The sequence below is a fragment of the Dromaius novaehollandiae genome, chromosome 1 (genome assembly GCF_036370855.1).
Source record: "Dromaius novaehollandiae isolate bDroNov1 chromosome 1, bDroNov1.hap1, whole genome shotgun sequence".
Classification (NCBI taxonomy): domain Eukaryota; kingdom Metazoa; phylum Chordata; class Aves; order Casuariiformes; family Dromaiidae; genus Dromaius; species Dromaius novaehollandiae.
The window spans coordinates 87,213,819-87,232,257 of NC_088098.1; the positions used below are offsets into that span (position 1 = coordinate 87,213,819).

Sequence of the window (18,439 nt, forward strand, 5' to 3'; positions counted from 1 at the left end):
TAGATCTTGTCCCTCTGTGCCAGCAGATGTTAATAATTTGCAAAAATTATACAGGAGAAGCACTTCTACTTTTTTTGGCAAATTGATAAGCAGGAATGGAGGGATCTACTTTATTGATGCAAAGTATTATAAAGAGATTCAGTTCACTGTGCAGCTACAGAATGCTTACATTGCCCAAGGGACTGGTCTAGTTCAGCAGTACTGCTGAATAGTGCTGGTTTAAATTATTTAAGAGAAGTTCGTTGCACATATTTTGTTTTCTGTGAATACTATTACGATAGATGTAATTTGTTTCTATGCTACTTTTAAATAGCCAAGCCCATTGCAGGAATTTTTCAAAACGTGGGGTTTTTTTTGTTTTTTTTTTTGGAAGTAAGCTAAAATCATCTTTGAATGAGATTTTTAAAAGCAAAAACCTGTAGAACATATGAAAAAAGAAAAAATATGTTATTTTTAAAAAATAATAGAATGAAAAAGTTGTTTATTTATCCTCAGTATTCTGTGGCTTAATTATATGCCGCATAAAATAATACTTCGTCCTATCAATTTTAAAAGCAGCTCTTTTTTTAACTTCATCTTTGAGTATTAGGCCCTATTTACCCAGGTCTCATTAAGAAAGAGAGTATAAGGACGAAGGGCATTTCTTACAGCCAGCTATACTTTTTTGGACTGATTAGGATTAGAAACATAGGCAGAGTGATTAGGAACATGTACCTGACATAATTAGTTTTTAGCATAAGAAAAGTTACTATCACTTTTTATATATAATATAGAAAAATAATTTTGCTGAATCAAATTCCTTCCTTCCTTTTTTTATTATCCCCTCTTCTAATTTGGTGTTTAAGTTCTGATGAGGCAGGTCTTTGCCCAGTTGCCTTTTTCCAGTCTCCTCTGAGATCTATCAGTCTTTCTTTATAGGTTCTGATACTATTTTCATCACCCAAGTATTTGAACAGTTAAAATTAGGAACAGCCACAGAAATGTATATTCTAGTTTGTTTTCAGTACATTAATTCTGAGTGGGACTATTGACAAACCCTATATTCAACCAAGATGTAGCTGAGATAGATAGAACTGTCGTCACACGATATCTGTCCTGCCAACAGAGTCATAGTTTATTTCTCCACTGGCTGCACATCTGTGTGTGTGTGTGTGCATGCGCGCATTTACAGGAGGCATCTTTGGAAGCCTTGGTAGGCCAAGGCACAGCAAAGAAAAGGAGAGGAACAGGTAGAATTCAGAAGCAGCCTTATTGTGTCCTGGAATTGGACATCACCTCCTGACATGGGATTTCCTCCATTCAAGCAAGTGAAAATTTAAGTAGTAAATTGAGAGTGTGTGCGTCAAGGAGGTCCAAAGTGGTCCCTCCCCTTTCATCAGGAGGCTAGTGTCTTCAAATGAGTTGCTATAGGAGCAACCCTCTAGGCAACATTTAAAAGGCTTCATGAGCAGCTGAAGAGGAAAAACATTACAACTCAGTTTTCTGGTTGATAATTTGTATATTGTGTTTTGTTTTGAATGATTTTATTTCATTTTCTTCACTTTAGGATATGCTCTGGATTCCTTGGAGCATTTTTCGTTTATCTCAATCGCCAAGTGGTCCTATGCATCCGACGTCATACAGCTCTAAGCCAGTTTCTCACCAAACAGTGAGTGCATTTGAGGATACTTTCTTTTAGGGATCAGATTTGATGCCCTGCTGGCACTGGATAGTAACATATGCTTTCTGGAAACTAGTAGAACTATCTGAGATGTGAGATGGTAAAAGTATGAGAATCTGAGGTTTTCTGAGAGTAACATATCTGTATCTGCAAACTTAAATCTGTTCTAAGCTGGATTTTCTTCTTGATCAGCTCCAATAGTTTCACAAAGCTTCTTGATTTTGGAAGGAGACTCTACTGCAATATACATTAAGAGGGCAGGCGAAACAGTTGATTGAACAGGAAATGTTCTTAATTAGAAAATTGATGTTCATGTTTTTTAAGAGGTACTGCTTATTTTTTAGAATACATTAAAGAAAAAAAATCAAAATTCGACCCAGGAATTCAACATTATTTACATTTTAAGAAAATTAGATACAACTGAAATGTAGCTGCATCTTAAAAATCTAAAAGAAAAGGTTTTTTTTAATCAAAATGTATACAAAAATGTAAAGAACCTGCTGCAGCATTCCAATTACTGCATACTTGAGAACCAAAACCTGAAACTGATAGTAACCAAATGATATGAATTGCTGCATGGAAGAAAAATGTGAAACAAAATAAAGAACTTAGCAATAAAGGTTTTACAAAGCACTTAAATGTTTTTGTCCTCTCTAATAAATCCAGAGTTACTGTTAATAACCTGAAGAAGAAAATGGGCCTAATTTTAAATACCTTCAGTCTCTTTACAGAAGAAATGTGATGCTATGAAAATTTTTGAAGTTGAGAGGTGTGGAGGGCCTACATTTGTCAGGAACTTGCAGATCTGAGCAGAAAAAAATCTGTAGTTAAAAGGAAGTTCCAAATAGCTTCATTTATGATATGGAAGAAAAAAATGTCTTTCTTTATTATGTAGGATTACCTGTAGGTACCTGCAGAGCCATCAAAATTGTAACAAAGTAAATACAGAAGTTGAGTGAAGCCTGAAAAGCAAGGCATTTGCTTTAAATTTTTGACTAATATTTCTCAGAATGTTGTAGGTTCTTAGACTGCAATAAGTTAATGTGTTATGTCTTCTTGAATAACATGACATTTCAGCCAGAAACCCCTGTAAAGAACCCAGTAACTTGTCAGGGGAGGCCTGGCAATGCTAATCAAGCATGTGGTGCTAATCAAGCATGTGGAGGCAGCCTAAGTTCACATTGTCTTGGTGCCTGTGAGGGCTTACAGCGTACCCCTGCAGAAACCCCACCTAGGGTTGGACACACTGGTAGCAAAACATGGGTGGCTTCAGCCTGCTGTCCAGCCATGCCCCACATGGCCCAGCACTACCAGACCCCCAAAACTGTGGCAGTCAGCAATTCAAGAGAAACTAAAGCAATTTTTCCCATAAGAATTAATGCAATGGGATAATGCATCCAGAAATCTATGAAATACCCATGTTTAAATATCCATATTTAATAGCCATGTTTAGCCAGCAGGACATAATATATGGCATGGGGAATGGAGAGAAAAAAGTGGAATAATCAGGACAACTGGAGGAGGTGCTAGTTTTTGGGAATGAGTCAGCATGCCATTGTAAATGCACATCATCCTTGTATATTTAATTCTGTGCATTTCATACATCCCTGCATGCACCCATCTCTCCCTCCCTTCCATTACATTATTTGTGACTGAAAAAAAATTGCTTTGCTGTCAGTTAAACTCTCTATGAATGATGATGATCAGTGGAGCTGGGCATTAAATTATCAGCAATAGAACTCCAGAGCAGATGTAGCAGATATCATTCATAGAAATAGCAATCATAGTCCTGAAGTGATAGTGCTACAAGAATGTGAGGTTATATTTTAATAAACTTCTTTTCTTTCTTTTCAGCCGCCTCATGTACCCAGGGGTTATAACCTTCCTTATAGCAACAGTGACATTTCCTCCAGGGTTTGGGCAGTTCATGGCAGGAGAGGTGAGAGTGGGATGTGCATTTGCAATTCGGTGTAATTCTGGGGAACAGTCTCCCCTTCTCCTATGCCCCAAAATGCTTATATCAGGGAAAGGGGAAGGAAGATTTGAGAGCAGTTAGGACTGGAAAGGGACTATATTCTGAGACTTGTGATCTCTGCTATCCCCTTCATATAAAACCTGTAAAATGTGTGCTCTCTTAAGCAAATTAATAAGGAAGATGTTACCTCATGTATATGAAAGATGATAAAGTGGTTGTTATCCTTTCAACAGTTCAGGTAAAGTCCTGTCTCTCTTCCTGAAGATTAAAAATGTCAGTGAAGTCTCATAATCATGACATGTCCAGAAGTAAAAATCTCCTCCACTTTGTAGGAACAGAGGTAAAAAATTACTCCATCTAATGTCATGGCTCATCACTGTTTTCTTGCTGTTTAGTTGATGCCACGGGAAGCCATCAGCTCTCTCTTTGATAACTATACCTGGGCAAAATACACAGGGGACCCCCAGATCCTAGGGAAATCTGCTGCCTGGATCCATCCCAAAGTCAGTGTCTTCATCATCATCCTCCTTTTCTTTCTTATGAAGGTAGGAAACACAGACTACCATAACCTTTCTCCACTCAGGGTGAAAATTCTCAATCCTTTCTAAAATAGTTTGCACACTGCCAGTGAGGAGCTGCTGGGTATTGAATGAAGGGCTACAACTAAAGTGGGGTCTTACATCTTTTGATGTGATGTTTGCCTGCCTTGAATGCAAAATGACCAATATTATTAGGGAAGAGTTTCCTGGCCTTAATTCACTTACCTCCTTCCCTCCTCCCTAGTTCCTCATGGCTCCTACTGAATGATCCTCAGGATCCACTGTGTAGTAGCTGGTAGTGAGGACACAGAGGTCAGGAGGGATTTCTCAAGGTCCAGGAAAATAAGTTACCAAGTAAAAAGTTTTCTGGTATTTTATATTTGGTCTAAGTCTGATACTGTGTGCTTCCTATTCCTGACTACAGACAGGAGACTAATAAAAACATGCAAGCACATTTTATATGTGCATTAGGCTCCAGGATTTGCTAATAGCACTGAAACTTGATGGAGAAATTCAGCTGAGAACAGTTTTGCTCACTTCTGGGAAAGCAACAGCAAATTAAATGTTCTGAGCTGACACAGTCTTAGGAAACTGTGACTATTCAGGCTCTGAAAGGATCAACTGTGTAGAAGACACATGACAGAGAAAGACAAGAGATTTGAAAGAAGAAAACATTATATTCCAGTGTTCAAAATACAAGTAGCAGAAAAAGTTTTCCTAAGAGTAAAAGAATATAGAGAAAAAGGGAAGAATATCTTAGTAATGGTGATTTATTTTGTTATGAAGGAGTGAAAGAGCAAAGGCAGCCTGGCAATATCAATCAAAGGTTTTGGTAGATCAGAAATTAATGTTTGATTGACACAGCTGATTGCACCTAGAGTAAAACACTGTGTCAAATTTCTGACAGGCAGTTGAGGGTTCTGTTTCTATAACTGATTATAGTGTACCAAGTAGATAAGATCTTCTTTATTTGAATGACAGGAGGATGGACTACAGGGTCTGTCTACCCTGAGTTCATCTGTTCTCCATTAGAAGATCTGTACTCTGAAAATCTAGGTTTGTTGGCCTCATCCCATATGTTATTGCCATCACTAGAAAATCACTAATGCTTTGTCAAATGACTAGATAACTGCTCCAAGCCATTTATTTTTTTCTGAATATATCTGAGCTGAGATAGATCATATAAAAAAAGAACCAGCTGTTTTGACTCTGGGCAAAGACTTGGCATGATTCTCCACTGCTCTATAGTCTCAATTCTCAGCTGCATCTGGCCTAGGCTTGGCTAGAAGAAGAGGGAGCTGAGTTAGCAGTGCTCCCCTTTTACAGCTTCCTGGCAGGATTCAGCAGGGCCTCAGCACTACCAGGCCAGATTTTTATCATTATGCCTATCATAGCAAGAGGACAGGAGGCAATGTACACAAGCTGTAATACAGGAAAGTTACTAGTTACTACAGTTGGACATCAAGACAAAAATTTCTCCCCTGAAGGTGGTTCAGCTCTGGCTTAAGTGCCAGGAAAGCTGGGGAATCTCCACCCTTGGAGGTGTTCAGAAGTCACCTGGACAAGGCCCTGAGCAACTTGATCTAAGTTTTGAGTTAGCCCTGCCAGGAGCAGGGAGTTGGAGGACAGAACTCCAGAGGTCCCTTCCCACCTAAATCTTTCTTCAATCTATGAAATTTTGACAACACTGTTCTATTAAAAAAGAAGCTGTTGAGCAGTGGGAAATCCCACCTTCCAAATTCCTAGGCAAAGGAATTCTCCATGTTGATTTATCTCTCTTGTGACTCAGCTTCGCTACCATCATAGTCGTCACCCAGAAGTCCTCTGCCACTGTGCTGGTGTGTTGCTTGAGTTCTTCTAGCTCTCCTTCACTCCCCACAGTACCTTTGCCCTTCACTTTCTCCCTGAGCTGTCATCCCTCAGAATGTATCTCTTTATAGATTGGTAGGCTGGGCAGTAGAGTAGGACTGCAGGAAATACTATCGCTGCTCACTAACAATCACACCCTCCCCCTCTACCCTCTACCTCTGTTCTAGTTCTGGATGTCTGTCATTGCCACCACCATGCCAATCCCATGTGGAGGTTTCATGCCTGTTTTTGTTCTGGGTGAGTTTGAATTTATGTTGCAGGGTATATGTCTAATAGACGGAGTGGGTTAGAGAGGCAGTGTCTATGTACACAGTAGGATTCTTCGAGAGGATGAGTCATCTGGTTACCACTTGGTGTCTGTGCCAATCTCTGTTAACAGTCCAGATGCCTCTGCTTCTGTCCTTTTCCCAGCCCCCCAGGTTCAAATGCTGAGGAGGAAATCCCTATCCTTTTATATAGTGTAATCCAAGCTGTGGGAAGCATGCTGAGTCATGGCCTTCTCATCTCCCTGCCTCTTCACCTACAAAGGAACTCTCATAACAACAATTAGTAATAGTTGCTCCTTTCCCCTCCTGAAGACCAGCTAGAAGGGGACAAGCTCAAAACTATTACCAGCAATGTAATCAACCACTTATTCATTACTTCTGACTGTAATATGTTGATATATGGTGGTTTATTGATTTTTAATTATTTTTAATTCCAAGACCAAAAAGAAAAAGAGATACTGATGCTTCAGTTAAGAAAGAAAGGGTATTTGAGATTAAAGTATAAGAATACAAGCTCATGAAATTCAGTATTAAGCATCCATAACTCAAATGAAATCAAATGTGTTAAGGACCTGTGGGTTCTGTTAGGCAGCAACTGAACATGAGTCAGCAGTGTGTCCTTACATGAAAGCTAAGCATGAAGTGGGCTATATTAGAAAAAGCATAGCCAGCAAGGCAAGGGAAGTGGTTATTCCCCTGTATTCAGCTGTTGGGATATCATTCTGGCATACTGTGCCATTTCAGGTCCCTCAGTACAAGAGCTGTTGACCAAGTGCAGTAGTGAAGTGCCTTTGAGATGGCTGGGGAGCTAAAGCACCTAACAAACAAGGAGAAGCTGAGGGAGCTGGGCTTGTTCAGCATGTAGAAGGGAAGGCCATGAGGGGATCTAACAGCAGTCGTTCACCACCTAATGTGGGGCGAATAGAGAAGATGGACAGACTTTTTTCAGAGACGCACAGTAAATAGAAAAGAGGTAGCAGGCACGAGTTGCAAGGGGGGAAATTCTGATGGGACGTAAGGAAAAAATTCTTTCTCTGGCTGAGGTGCCCAGAAAGCCTGGGGCATCTCCATCCTTGGAGACTTTCAAAGCTTTCATGGACAAAGACCAGAGTGGCCTGATCTCAGACTAGAGACCTCCAGAGGTCCCTTCCCATCTAATGCATTCTTTGAGTCAGTGATTTTAATGTCTGGACATTCATAGACTGAGTGCATGAAGAGCCTCAACTGTGATCTGGATTGACATTACACAGAATATTCCAAAAATTCTAATGTCTTTAAAAAGATACTTCATCCTCCCTGGGATCACAAATATTTCTGTGCCTGGTGTACCTAAGTGGAGGAATAAGGGGTTTACAACTATATTTATACATCTTTTTCTCCTTTTGGAGTGTAGCTTCCCTTGTAACTGAGCACTACTCTTTAGCACCCAGTGTCATTTTAATGTAAGTTTTGCGTTTGCTTGTGTTAGAAAATATGCTAGTGATTGTCCAGCACAGATGCGCAGCACAGACACTGTATTCCTTAGATGCTAATTCCATAATCCCTGGTTATGCTTTCCAGGTGCTGCATTTGGCCGGCTTATTGGGGAAATCATGGCATCACTCTTTCCTAATGGGATTCTCTTTGATGGTATTGTTTACAGAATCTTACCTGGAGGGTATGCTGTCATTGGTGAGTCTCCACATCTTTCTCTTTCTTCGTCTGTTCCTATCCCCGACTCTCCTGGTTGACATGACATTCTGTTTCTATATGACACTCTTTCCTCTTCTCTCCTTATTCCTCTTCCACCATACCTGGGAAAGGCGCAGCAGCTCTGACAGGAGCAGTAAGCCACACTGTCTCCACTGCTGTAATCTGCTTTGAGCTGACAGGTCAGATCTCTCACATCCTCCCCATGATGGTGGCTGTCATTCTTGCCAACATGGTGGCCCAGAGTTTGCAGCCCAGCCTCTATGACAGCATCATCCAGGTGAAGAAATTGCCCTACCTGCCAGACCTGGGCTGGAATCACATAAGGTGCAGTACAACAGAGGTAGAGGTGGGGAGTGGTGGAGAAATAAAACAGAAGAGGGTGATACCATGGGAGAATGAAAGGTCATAAAAAAGGGCTAGGACTAAAAAATAAAAGAAAAAGGCAGAATAGGGCTAGAATGAGAAAAAAACAAGAGGTGGAGTAGAACAAAGCTTCATACACAGAAATGGAGAAAATTCTTTTTCTTTTTTCATTGAAAGGGAAGGTCTGAATCATCTGCAACTTTGTTGACTTTGTGTAAATATTATCAAAATGCTTCAGTTAAAAAAATCAAATGTCTCATTTCCATTGTTTTCTTAATTTGTTTTTTGGATTTTTTTTCCAAAAAAATGTTGGAATATCATTTTATTTGGATAGTTAGCTTAAAAGAAAATTCAGTCTCTGTATTCTCTCTCAGAAAATACATCTCTCTCTATATATATATATTTTATATATATGTGTGTGCATTTTGGGGGGGTCAATGGAATGGAATGTAACTGTAATGAAAATCCAGTTATTGTGCTGATCACATTGCGCAGCCATCTTTGCGTACTTACACAGAAGATTATTTACCAATCTACAGAGAATATTTTTGAATAAATAGTCATTTTATATGTTTCTTTAGGGAATTTGTCTACTGGACACTTTTAATATGCTAACTCTTCTCCTTATTGTCCAAAAAATCACAGCAAGTATAATATCTTTGTCGAGGATATTATGGTCCAAGATGTGAAATTCATCTCCTCCAAATGCAAATACCGAGACTTGCAAACTCTACTCCAAAGCACCACTGTCAAGACTTTGCCTTTGGTGGACTCGCCAGGTAAGCTGTGTGGGGAAACCAGTCATTCCTGAAGACTTAAAGAACCAAGGAAACTAGCTCTCAAATTACATACTTTGAAGGAGGCAGTGTGACCCGCTAGGTAAAAAAAAAAAAAAAAAAAAATCATCCTAAAAATCTCCCTTATGGTCATGTATGACAAAAGGGTGTTTCAGATGGTCAGACAGGTAGGCTGGAGCATGGAAAGTGAAGCAGATACAGAAGGTAGGAGAGGTATGTGAGAAGTTTGTGGACTGAACTTTGGCAACAGGGAGGGATCTTGTATAAGTAAAGAGCCTGCTTTTGATGTGATGCTGAGGAGTGATGGAGCTCAGGAATGGTTAGCTTCTCACAGCCCCACAGTGTACTACTACCAGTAGTTAGCAGGGCTGGTCAATGCCTCTTGTACAGCTTGAGACAGTATGAGCCAGCACACTTTGAAGGGGTTGGAGGGAGGAAGGGGCAGAGTGCAGAAGGGGATTTTCAAAACCTTGAGGGCTGATATGATCTAAAGGGTGCTTAATGTCTTCTCTGGTCTGTCCCTCCAGAGTCCATGATCCTTCTGGGTTCCGTGGAGCGATCAGAACTGCAGGCTCTCCTTCAGAGACATATCAGCCCAAAACGGCGACGACACCTCCACAGAGAGATGCAGCAGAAGCTGGCTGAGGCACCCTACGATGGGCACAGCAAGGGACCATGGTTTGCCCTGCCCAAGATGAAGCATGAATCTTTTGCTTATGTTGATGAGGATGAGGATGACAATGAGAAGGCAGAGGTGAGGGAGAAGAGGAGAGACTGCAACACAGAGACTGCTCAAGAAGCAGTAAGACATTGGGAGAGGTTGAAAAAGAAACAACTCAGGGTAGACCTTATTTTGTTTCTTTTCCTTAACAGTTGCCTCAGCCCCCCAGTCCCACTGCTACTCACCCAGAGGAACCCAATGGCCCGACGAGTCCTCTTAAACAAGTTCCAGAACCATTGGGGCCACAGCAGCCTCCAGGTATGATGACCTCTGGCATGCACCAGCCTTATCACACTAGCCAGCTTGTGGAAACTTTAACACTTACTGTGAGTACGTGCTTGTGTGAGGCGCTGGTATCCCAGAGACTGAAAGAAGAGATTGGTTACTGTCAGCTTTCTCTGCTGTTCCTGTATTAAAGGCACTTTGTTAATGCACCTCAACATCAGAGTAACTAATCTGGAATTATCTTCAGATTGTGATCCCTCGAAGAGTATAGCAAAAGTAGGCCCATCCAAGCTGCTCTGCCCCTGTCAGTACTCCCTACTCTATCCTTTGCAATAATATCTCTTCAGACATGTTCTAGAGATTCTGTGTGGAGGCCTCCCATCTCTTGCCTCCCTTATCCCCCGAACGAATTTTCCTGGGAAGAGTAGCCTGACAGATAACCAGACATAATTTTTATGAGTAGCTTAGACTGTTTCTCAGCCATCTTCCAAAACTGAACAACTCCTCCCTTGGACACACACCTCTTTGATTCAGCTGCATAAACATGGTGGACAAATACTGATGCGTTGTGTTCTCTGTGTGCTACTCCGGCCTATACAAGCTTTGCTTCCAAGACTGTACTCATATCTCATTTCTGATTCCTGTATCATGTACATTTCATGGAGGACTTTTTTTTCCTTGATGTGTCTTGAACTATGCAGAAAGGAAGTGAGCACAGTGGTGTAGCGAAATCTTGAGAGTGAGTATGGAAGACAGGCCTCTGGCTCATGCTTTTAACCACCCAAAGGTAAAGAGGACATGTAATATAGCATGTAGCACAGTCTTGTTCCTTAACAACACTCATGTTTCACCAAGCCTTTATGGCATAGGAAAACCCACTCAGTGCTAGCCATAGAGGTAGAATGGTGGGACGGCCATCCACCTTCCTTACAAATTCCGACAAATAATCACATCAAAACAAGGACGTTGTGTGAGATATTTTAAGTGAGGCTAGCACTGAGTGATCCAGGAGTGACAAGAGCAGATGGAGCAGAGGGTATTCACTGGGCTTTCCCTGCCTTAATTTGGTTCACAGCCGCCATTGTTTGTTTCTGACCCACCTTCCTCCACAACCTTATTCACTTCACAACAGCACCAAATACTACCTCCTCCCTTTTGCTAAGTCCTGTCAGCACTGTCTGAGAGAATAATTCTGCAGTCCTTTTCACTACCACCATTGTGCTGTTGGTACAACCCATGGACTCGTCACCCTTTTGCACCTCTCATATTCAGGCTGTTGATATGCTTAGTCTTTGAAGTCATTCCTAAATCCTCTCCATCCTCATTTCCCAAACCACGTTCTGTTTGTGGGCTGCAGAACCCTCTAGTCACAGCAGTTTCTGTCTGTTTTCCTGTCATTTAATCCATGTTTCAACAAAATCATTTTTCTCATCTATTATTCTGACTTTGTTACCCCCTTTCAAATATTAATTCCCCTCCCTTGTGTTTAATCTTTTGCTCTGCCAGTAGCCTTGTTTCTGTTTTCTTATCAGGGCTATTTTGTAATGGTTTATTTCCTCTTCTTGAGGATCAGATTTTGCATGGGAATATTCTGGCATATCCCAGCCACCATTTCACAAATCAAATGATGTGCCTTGACTGGCTTTACCCTGTCATTTACCATCTAATATGTCCCTCATATCATTTCCCAGTCTGCCATGGACAAGGAGATGGACATGGGGCTTTGTATTTCTGTCTCCTACTTGTTCTGATCCATGTGTTTGTTTTCATCCTTCAGGTAATTTCTGGAGTTTGAGACAACTGATCGAGCAGCTCTTGTGCTATTACAACCGTCCACCTGAAATGGAGAGAACTGTCCAGGTTAGGGATCCAGAAAGCCTAGCAGTACCTTGAAGAGGGAAGGGATGCAATGGAAATAGAACCTGCTACACAGAGCCATTCAGCTTTGGGTCAAAGGGTGGACATGCTTATGGTCCTGAACTCTGTCAAGCTCGTTGGGGAACTCCTTCCAAGGAAAAAGGGTGTGATTAACGTAGAGTATGTAACCTCCTAAAGACAGCCATCTGTTCCCAGGTGTCAAGGCTGCCATCATGACTGAGTCTGGGAATCTTTTTCCTGGCAAAAATCTTAATGCCATTTTGGTTAACCTGGAAAAAAGTGCAGTTCTTTCCCATTTGGCAAATAGTTTTGGACAGATAAAAATGGAAAGATACTTTTGGCTTGTGCCATGTTAGATGCCCTTGTGTGTCTGAGCTATCTGCACAGGGTTGGTGGATATCGTATCAAGCCTATGGGAGACACATCCAGTCTAGGGAAGTGGCTGGACCCCATGTGGGTTGTCCTAGAGGATCTAAAGCAACACTAGATGCCTATGTTTAGGCACCTGAATTGCTCCACAAGTGTTCCGTAGTCCATCTTTGACAAGGGAAGGACAGCAAGTATAAAGTACACCTTATAATGCTTACGTGTAAAGAAAATCTAATCATTCACTAATACACTGTTTGGAACAAAAAGGGGACCACAAGGGTTGAGGAGACAGTGTGCATCTTTCCTTTCTGCACTGCGAAACTGTGGGCTCTGTCTCTGTCCTGAACAGTGTTTTCTCCTGCAGGAGCTGGCAGAAGATGTTGATACAATGAGTCCAGAAGAGGTAAGACTGGATGCACAAAGGGAGTGAGGGCAAGTGGCTGCTTCCTTTGCTCACTCTCCATCATTTGTAATTCTTCCTGTCACACACAAAACTATTTTTTTTTCAGAAAGGGTGGGCAAGCTTCACCAAGCAAGGGAAGAGATTCTTCTGCTGGATAGGCTGAGCAAGGCTATGAGTAACCTGATCTAACTTTGAAGTTAGGCTCGCTGTGAGCAGGGTGTTGGGCTAGAGACATCCACAGGTCCCTCCTCACCTGAATCTTTCAACAGGTCAATGTTGTGCCGTCATTCTTTGCAAAAAGGGACTATTATCTTGCAGTCACAAGGGGAAGGTGCACTCAGTTAAGAAAGTTAAGATGTTCACTCCCCCTTTAAGCAGGAAGGAGCAAAGCTTCATCTTCCCAGATGATTTTTCTGTCTGCTGAGGTACTGGAATTACTGTGTTTTCATAGGGATTTGATATCTGGTAAGGAAAGAACGTGAAACCTGAGGGCAAGGCAGATGCATGCGCTACATAAGAGGGAAGCAGCATTAACAAGGGAATGCTAGGGGTCTGGTTTGGGTCCACAAACTAGGAAGACTGCTGATTACTCTAAGAGTGATTCCTCTCTTTTCTGTGTCAGATAGATGCTTGGGAACAGGAGGAGTTGGACAAGGATGTATGCTTTGACAGCTGCCGCATAGATCCTTCCCCTTTCCAACTGGTGGAGAGAACTTCCCTGCACAAGGTGGGTGCAATGTCCTCCTCAGCCACAGTTTTTTTCCACTGTCTATCGTTGCAAGTCTAGCCTATGACTATTTCTTCTTCTTCACCTTCCACTGGCTCACCTTGTCCACATCCAGTTATATTTCTCATCAAAACTTCCACATCTACATACAGAAATCATTTTGTGCCTGTAACCCTCCGCACATACCTCCAGTCTCCTGGAAAATGAAAGGCTTGTTGATGAGAAGCTTGAGTTCCTTTATTAAAATAGCTTTTGGACACCACATAGGTTTTTCCAGAAGAGTTATATGCCCTGCTTCTGAGGCATTACACTGTGATTTACACTCTGGTTTGTCAGTGTGCAGCACTGGAAAGAGTACTCATTAATTTTTCTGCTTCAGTGTGTGAGAAGAGCTGCATGAAACTGGCCTGAATCATAGGCTCTTCGTTGATCTGAAGCATAAGCAAAGAGAAGGCCAGGTCAGATGACTTTCAGAGTCAGCTCAGGATGACTCTAAAAGACAAACACAGCAGGTAGGGACAAAATTGGAAGAACCAGAGCACAAAATGACTTGCAGCTAGGAGGGGACAACCTAGGGAAAAAGCAGTCATTATTTAAGTACTTGAGGAATAAGAAATGATTGGGCATTTACTCAATGGAGAGGGAAAGCTGCCCACTGAAGCAAAAAGGTATAATGCTTTTCTTTCATCAATAGCTTTTCTTTCATCAATATGCCTCCCACAAAATGAATTAATTACTGTTACCAAATGGGTAACATCTCAGCCTTGGCCAAAAAAGAACAAGTTAGCATATATGTAAGATAAGTTTGAAGTTTTCTAAAGGACTGGCTGTAATCTGAAAATGAGCTAGCAGTTATGTTTGAGAATATAGGGTGATAAGAAATGTGTGAAGATCACAGGTGGGGAAAGTTCATACCTCTTTCTAAAAAGGGAAAATTAGAAGCTCTGAAATAACAGACAAATCAGCCTAACTTGTATGTGCAAAAAATGCTGGAATAAATAATCAAATTATTTGAGGCTTGCATGGTTGGAGCTAACTGTGTGATAGTACTGGCAATGGAAAGAGTAGCCCAGCTTATCAAGATCAAATTGTATCTAAGCAGTCTGACTTTCTTGCATGTTAGGGTAAAATGTCTTCTGCCTGAAAATTGAGATTATCCTTGGTTTACACTTGAACATAACATTTAACATCTCATGGGAGGTTAAAAAAAAAAAAAAGGCAAGCATCAGCTCTGAAAGAATCACTTCATGTAAGGCCACAGGTAGAGTCCAGCTGGTGTGCTGCTTCAAAGAAGATATAAACCAGTTAGAAATGATCCATAGGTGACCACTGAGAATGCTGAAAGTTTTTGAAAGCCTGATCTACAAAGAAAGAGTAAAAGAATAGGGTACATTTAGGCTGAAGAAGCAAAGACTGATGATCAGCATGATAATCTGTCTTTTTAAGAAGGCTTTCTAAGAGAAAGGGAATAACTTGTCCTCAGGGTTCCCACTGCACTGGATAAGGAGTAAAAGGCTTAAATTTTAATGGGAAACATTCTGGAACAGAAAAAAGAGAGTCTTTTACTGGTAAGGAAAGCACTGGAATAAATAGCCTAAGAAGGTTCTGAAATCAGGAATAGATTAGTCCAAAAATGGCAAGAATAATGTGGGCATGGTTAATATTGCCTTGGCTGAGCAGATGGATGGAAGTTCCTGGGATGAGTGGGAAGATCCCCAGAAGTTTCTTTCAGACTCCTTTTTTTCTGATTCTGTGATCATTATATCTAGAAAATAGATATGTATATTAATATATATATAAAATTATCTGATAGTCTTATTTCCAGCACCAAAATGAAGTAGGATCTGCACAAGTCTCCAAATGCACAGCTAGTTGCATGTTAATCTCTTGTTTGCCAGATGAAGGATGGGAATGACCTTGAGAATGTTCCCTGTATCATCAACACACTCGCAACTATGGGTACACAGCAGAAGGACAAGTATTTGCTAGTTATGAAAAAGGAATGGAAGAGGTAGCTTTTTACTGGGATGACTGCAGAGCTGTATGCCTTTGGGAGTCCCATTTCTAAATCCTGTGTCCTAGGTCTACTGCAAGGTATCACATTATCAGCCTCCAAAGTTCTGAAACAGTCTTTTGTATTTTTGCTCACAGACACATACGTTGTTCTCATTACTGGGCCTCAGCCATGCCTATGTAACCAGTATGGGGAAGCTGAGGGGAGTGTTGGCTTTGGAAGAGGTAAGTAAAGATCCTCCCATCTCCTCCTACTCATCAGCAAACATTCTGTGGATCATTGCAAAACATTTACACCTGCTGGGGATAGAGCTTGGAATATAAATGGCTGTGATTGCTACATTTTCAACCCAGTCTTGAATTCTGAGTCAACCCTTTGGTAGCCATGTAGAGAAACTGGATGAATGTATTTTAGAGGAGGCAGCAGATGTTGTTTACACAGATGTTAGATGGTTGGTCCTTTTCATGAAAGTAGGGCTCTTAACTAAGTGCCTATTACAGACTCTGAAAGTGCCATGGAATTTGTCATTTACTGTGGAAAGAAAAATCACCAGTGTAAAATATGATCTCCTCAGGCCTGGGAGGTAGATTTGTGATTCTCTCTGTGTGTGAGCCCTTTACTCTGAAGAGTAGCTGAACTGCTGGGTATGGCTGGGTCAGCTTCCCTTTTATCCATTTTTTTCTCTGATCTTTTTCTCTTCCAATAGCTTCAGAAGGCAATAGAGGGCTCCACACGCTCCGGTGTTCGCCTCCGCCCACCCCTTGCCAGTTTCCGTGATACCAACCGAGCTTCAGTCAGCAGTGAGAAGGTCAGCCAGGCCACTCAGGCCTGGAACCAGCAGAACAACTGCATGGTGGCATCACAGCAAGCAGCAGACTTGGGGGCAGAGAGCCCATTGCCTCCCTATTCCCATTCCCCCCAGCCCTCACACTTGTGTGATGAGGGGGAAGGCCTGTGCTCCATCTCTGCCACTGATACTGACCTGGAAGAGATGGAGCTGACAGGGCCAGTTGCTGAAAACATCTCAGACATCCTCAAGGACCTAAGCCTACGCTCCACTGACCTAGATGAAGATGAGGATGAGGATGTCCCCTTATAGCTGGTGTGAGGGGAGCAGTCTATTGCACTCTTCAGCTGAGCCAGCCTTGTTGAGCACACTCTTCAAAGAGAAGCATGTGGATACTCTCTTTAAATCCCACAAAGGATTGATTCGGCTGGGAGAAGGGGCATAACACTGACCCTTCTTTCTGCTGCTTTCTGTGCCAAGACTGTTGGGCTGTCTGGACTATACGAGTATGTGTAGGAGTGAGATGTGGACTGTAAGGTGGCTAAGAGCAAGTTCATAACAATTAAGGCCTCTGCTTTCATTCGTGGTGAGCCAGTGTATACATGATGTGGCAGAAGGAACCATAACAACACATGGATACTACTGGACACAAGCAGGATGCTCTGGGTCTATCTGCCGTGTGGAAAGTAGGAGACCAGCTCTTGTCATTCTCCGTTGGTGTCATTCTTCCAGTCTCTCCTGACCTATACGCACTGCTGTAAACATAGCTAGACCTTCAGCCTAGAAGCATATTGCTGCTTCTGCCTGCAATCCCACCCTTGTAACTGCAGTTCCTTTTGACTAGCTCTTATCTTGCACCCCCAGAAACATTCCCATGTTGAACATTTTGCCTCTTTCTCAATTTTTACTCTCAGATTTTCTTGGGTAGGGAGGGCAATTAGGAGCTCATCCTCTGTCCTTTAGCTGAGCTGTCCCCTGAAAATAGGTGGAAGGAAAAGTATTTGGTCCATATCTCATGTCCTGAATAAAGCTAGGGCTTTAAGAAAAGCATTGGAAGGGAGGAAAGCCTTTTTGGTTTTCCATCATCTATGGCATTTTCAAACAGAATGGGAAAAGCTTAAGCAGGGAGATCCTCAGTGTTGGAAGGAGAGGAGTAAAATAGCATGTATGTATCTATATTTCAAATATCTGTGTTTGTCTCTCTGAATCACTGTTCACAATTTTTACAAACTTACAGTCTTAAAATATAAGAACTCCAAAAAATGAATTAGGGTGTTAACAGCCCACCAAGTAATACAGCACAGAAGCCACATTTTCCGCACTTTTGTAAGGTTTCTTTCTAAAACTCCTGCTCTCTTTCCTGATAATTCTGTACTGCCTACTTTCCACATATTTTTGCGTACCTCTGATCTGAGAAATCCAGCTCTCATTTTTCCCAGCTTGTTTTGGTTGTGACTAAGCAGAGACCTCCACCCTTATCTGCAGCATCTGTATTCCAGTTCTAGATCTGGAGCATATCTTGATCTGTATCTTGACAAAACACGTCTCATCAGTTCATGTCATGCATGTGAAACCTTGACATCCAAAGATAAGATACCGTTTTGTTTAACACACTGTCCTTGTGAGTTTGTCAGTAAATAGGCAAAATCAAATTCTGTGTATTCTGCAACTTTCCACTATTCTACATCTCTTTCTACCATAGCTTTTGTGTGTCTAGATGCTCAGATGCAGTCCCAAGCAGTTTGTTGGGTGTGCTTCTATTTATCGGCATCAGGAGAGCAATCCAGGCACTAAGAATGTGTTCTTAATATTCCCCTGGTTGTTGGACCACATGCCCTTTGCTGATATTTGTAAAGCATCATCTGAATTAGAGTGGCCAGTTTCATCTTAACAGGTGGTTTTCCATAAACTCTCTTAGAAGCAAGTCAAAAATATGGTTGCCTCTAACCTGGTCTTGCTAGGAAAATTCCGTCCAGGCTTTAATTCCAAGGATTGACTTTGTACCAAATCCTCTCTGGTGATTTTCATGGATGGAGGGAGTCTGTGGCAAGCTGATGGTAGGGGGAAATCTCCCCAGCTATTTTCTTGGAGAGGGTGATATTTGCTTTCGTTCCCTGGATTTCACTGGCCTACTCTATATTCTCTTTAACACAT

At 41.7% G+C, this 18,439-nt stretch overlaps 1 protein-coding gene across 1 annotated transcript in view; it reads left to right on the top strand.

Moving 5' to 3' along the window:
* CLCN1 (chloride voltage-gated channel 1) overlaps nucleotides 1–16,643 on the top strand; it is a 42,448-nt gene extending 25,805 nt beyond the window's left edge. The window contains exons 10-23 of the mRNA XM_064518996.1: nucleotides 1,547–1,648; nucleotides 3,515–3,599; nucleotides 4,031–4,180; nucleotides 6,211–6,280; nucleotides 7,870–7,980; nucleotides 8,112–8,325; nucleotides 9,010–9,143; nucleotides 9,689–9,915; nucleotides 10,035–10,140; nucleotides 11,885–11,967; nucleotides 12,719–12,757; nucleotides 13,380–13,484; nucleotides 15,636–15,722; nucleotides 16,205–16,643. Coding sequence (XP_064375066.1) covers nucleotides 1,547–1,648; nucleotides 3,515–3,599; nucleotides 4,031–4,180; nucleotides 6,211–6,280; nucleotides 7,870–7,980; nucleotides 8,112–8,325; nucleotides 9,010–9,143; nucleotides 9,689–9,915; nucleotides 10,035–10,140; nucleotides 11,885–11,967; nucleotides 12,719–12,757; nucleotides 13,380–13,484; nucleotides 15,636–15,722; nucleotides 16,205–16,597 — 1,906 coding nt within the window. The 3' untranslated portion in view covers nucleotides 16,598–16,643. The remainder of the gene's footprint in view (nucleotides 1–1,546; nucleotides 1,649–3,514; nucleotides 3,600–4,030; nucleotides 4,181–6,210; nucleotides 6,281–7,869; nucleotides 7,981–8,111; nucleotides 8,326–9,009; nucleotides 9,144–9,688; nucleotides 9,916–10,034; nucleotides 10,141–11,884; nucleotides 11,968–12,718; nucleotides 12,758–13,379; nucleotides 13,485–15,635; nucleotides 15,723–16,204) is intronic.
* The last annotated feature ends 1,796 nt before the right edge of the window (nucleotides 16,644–18,439 follow it).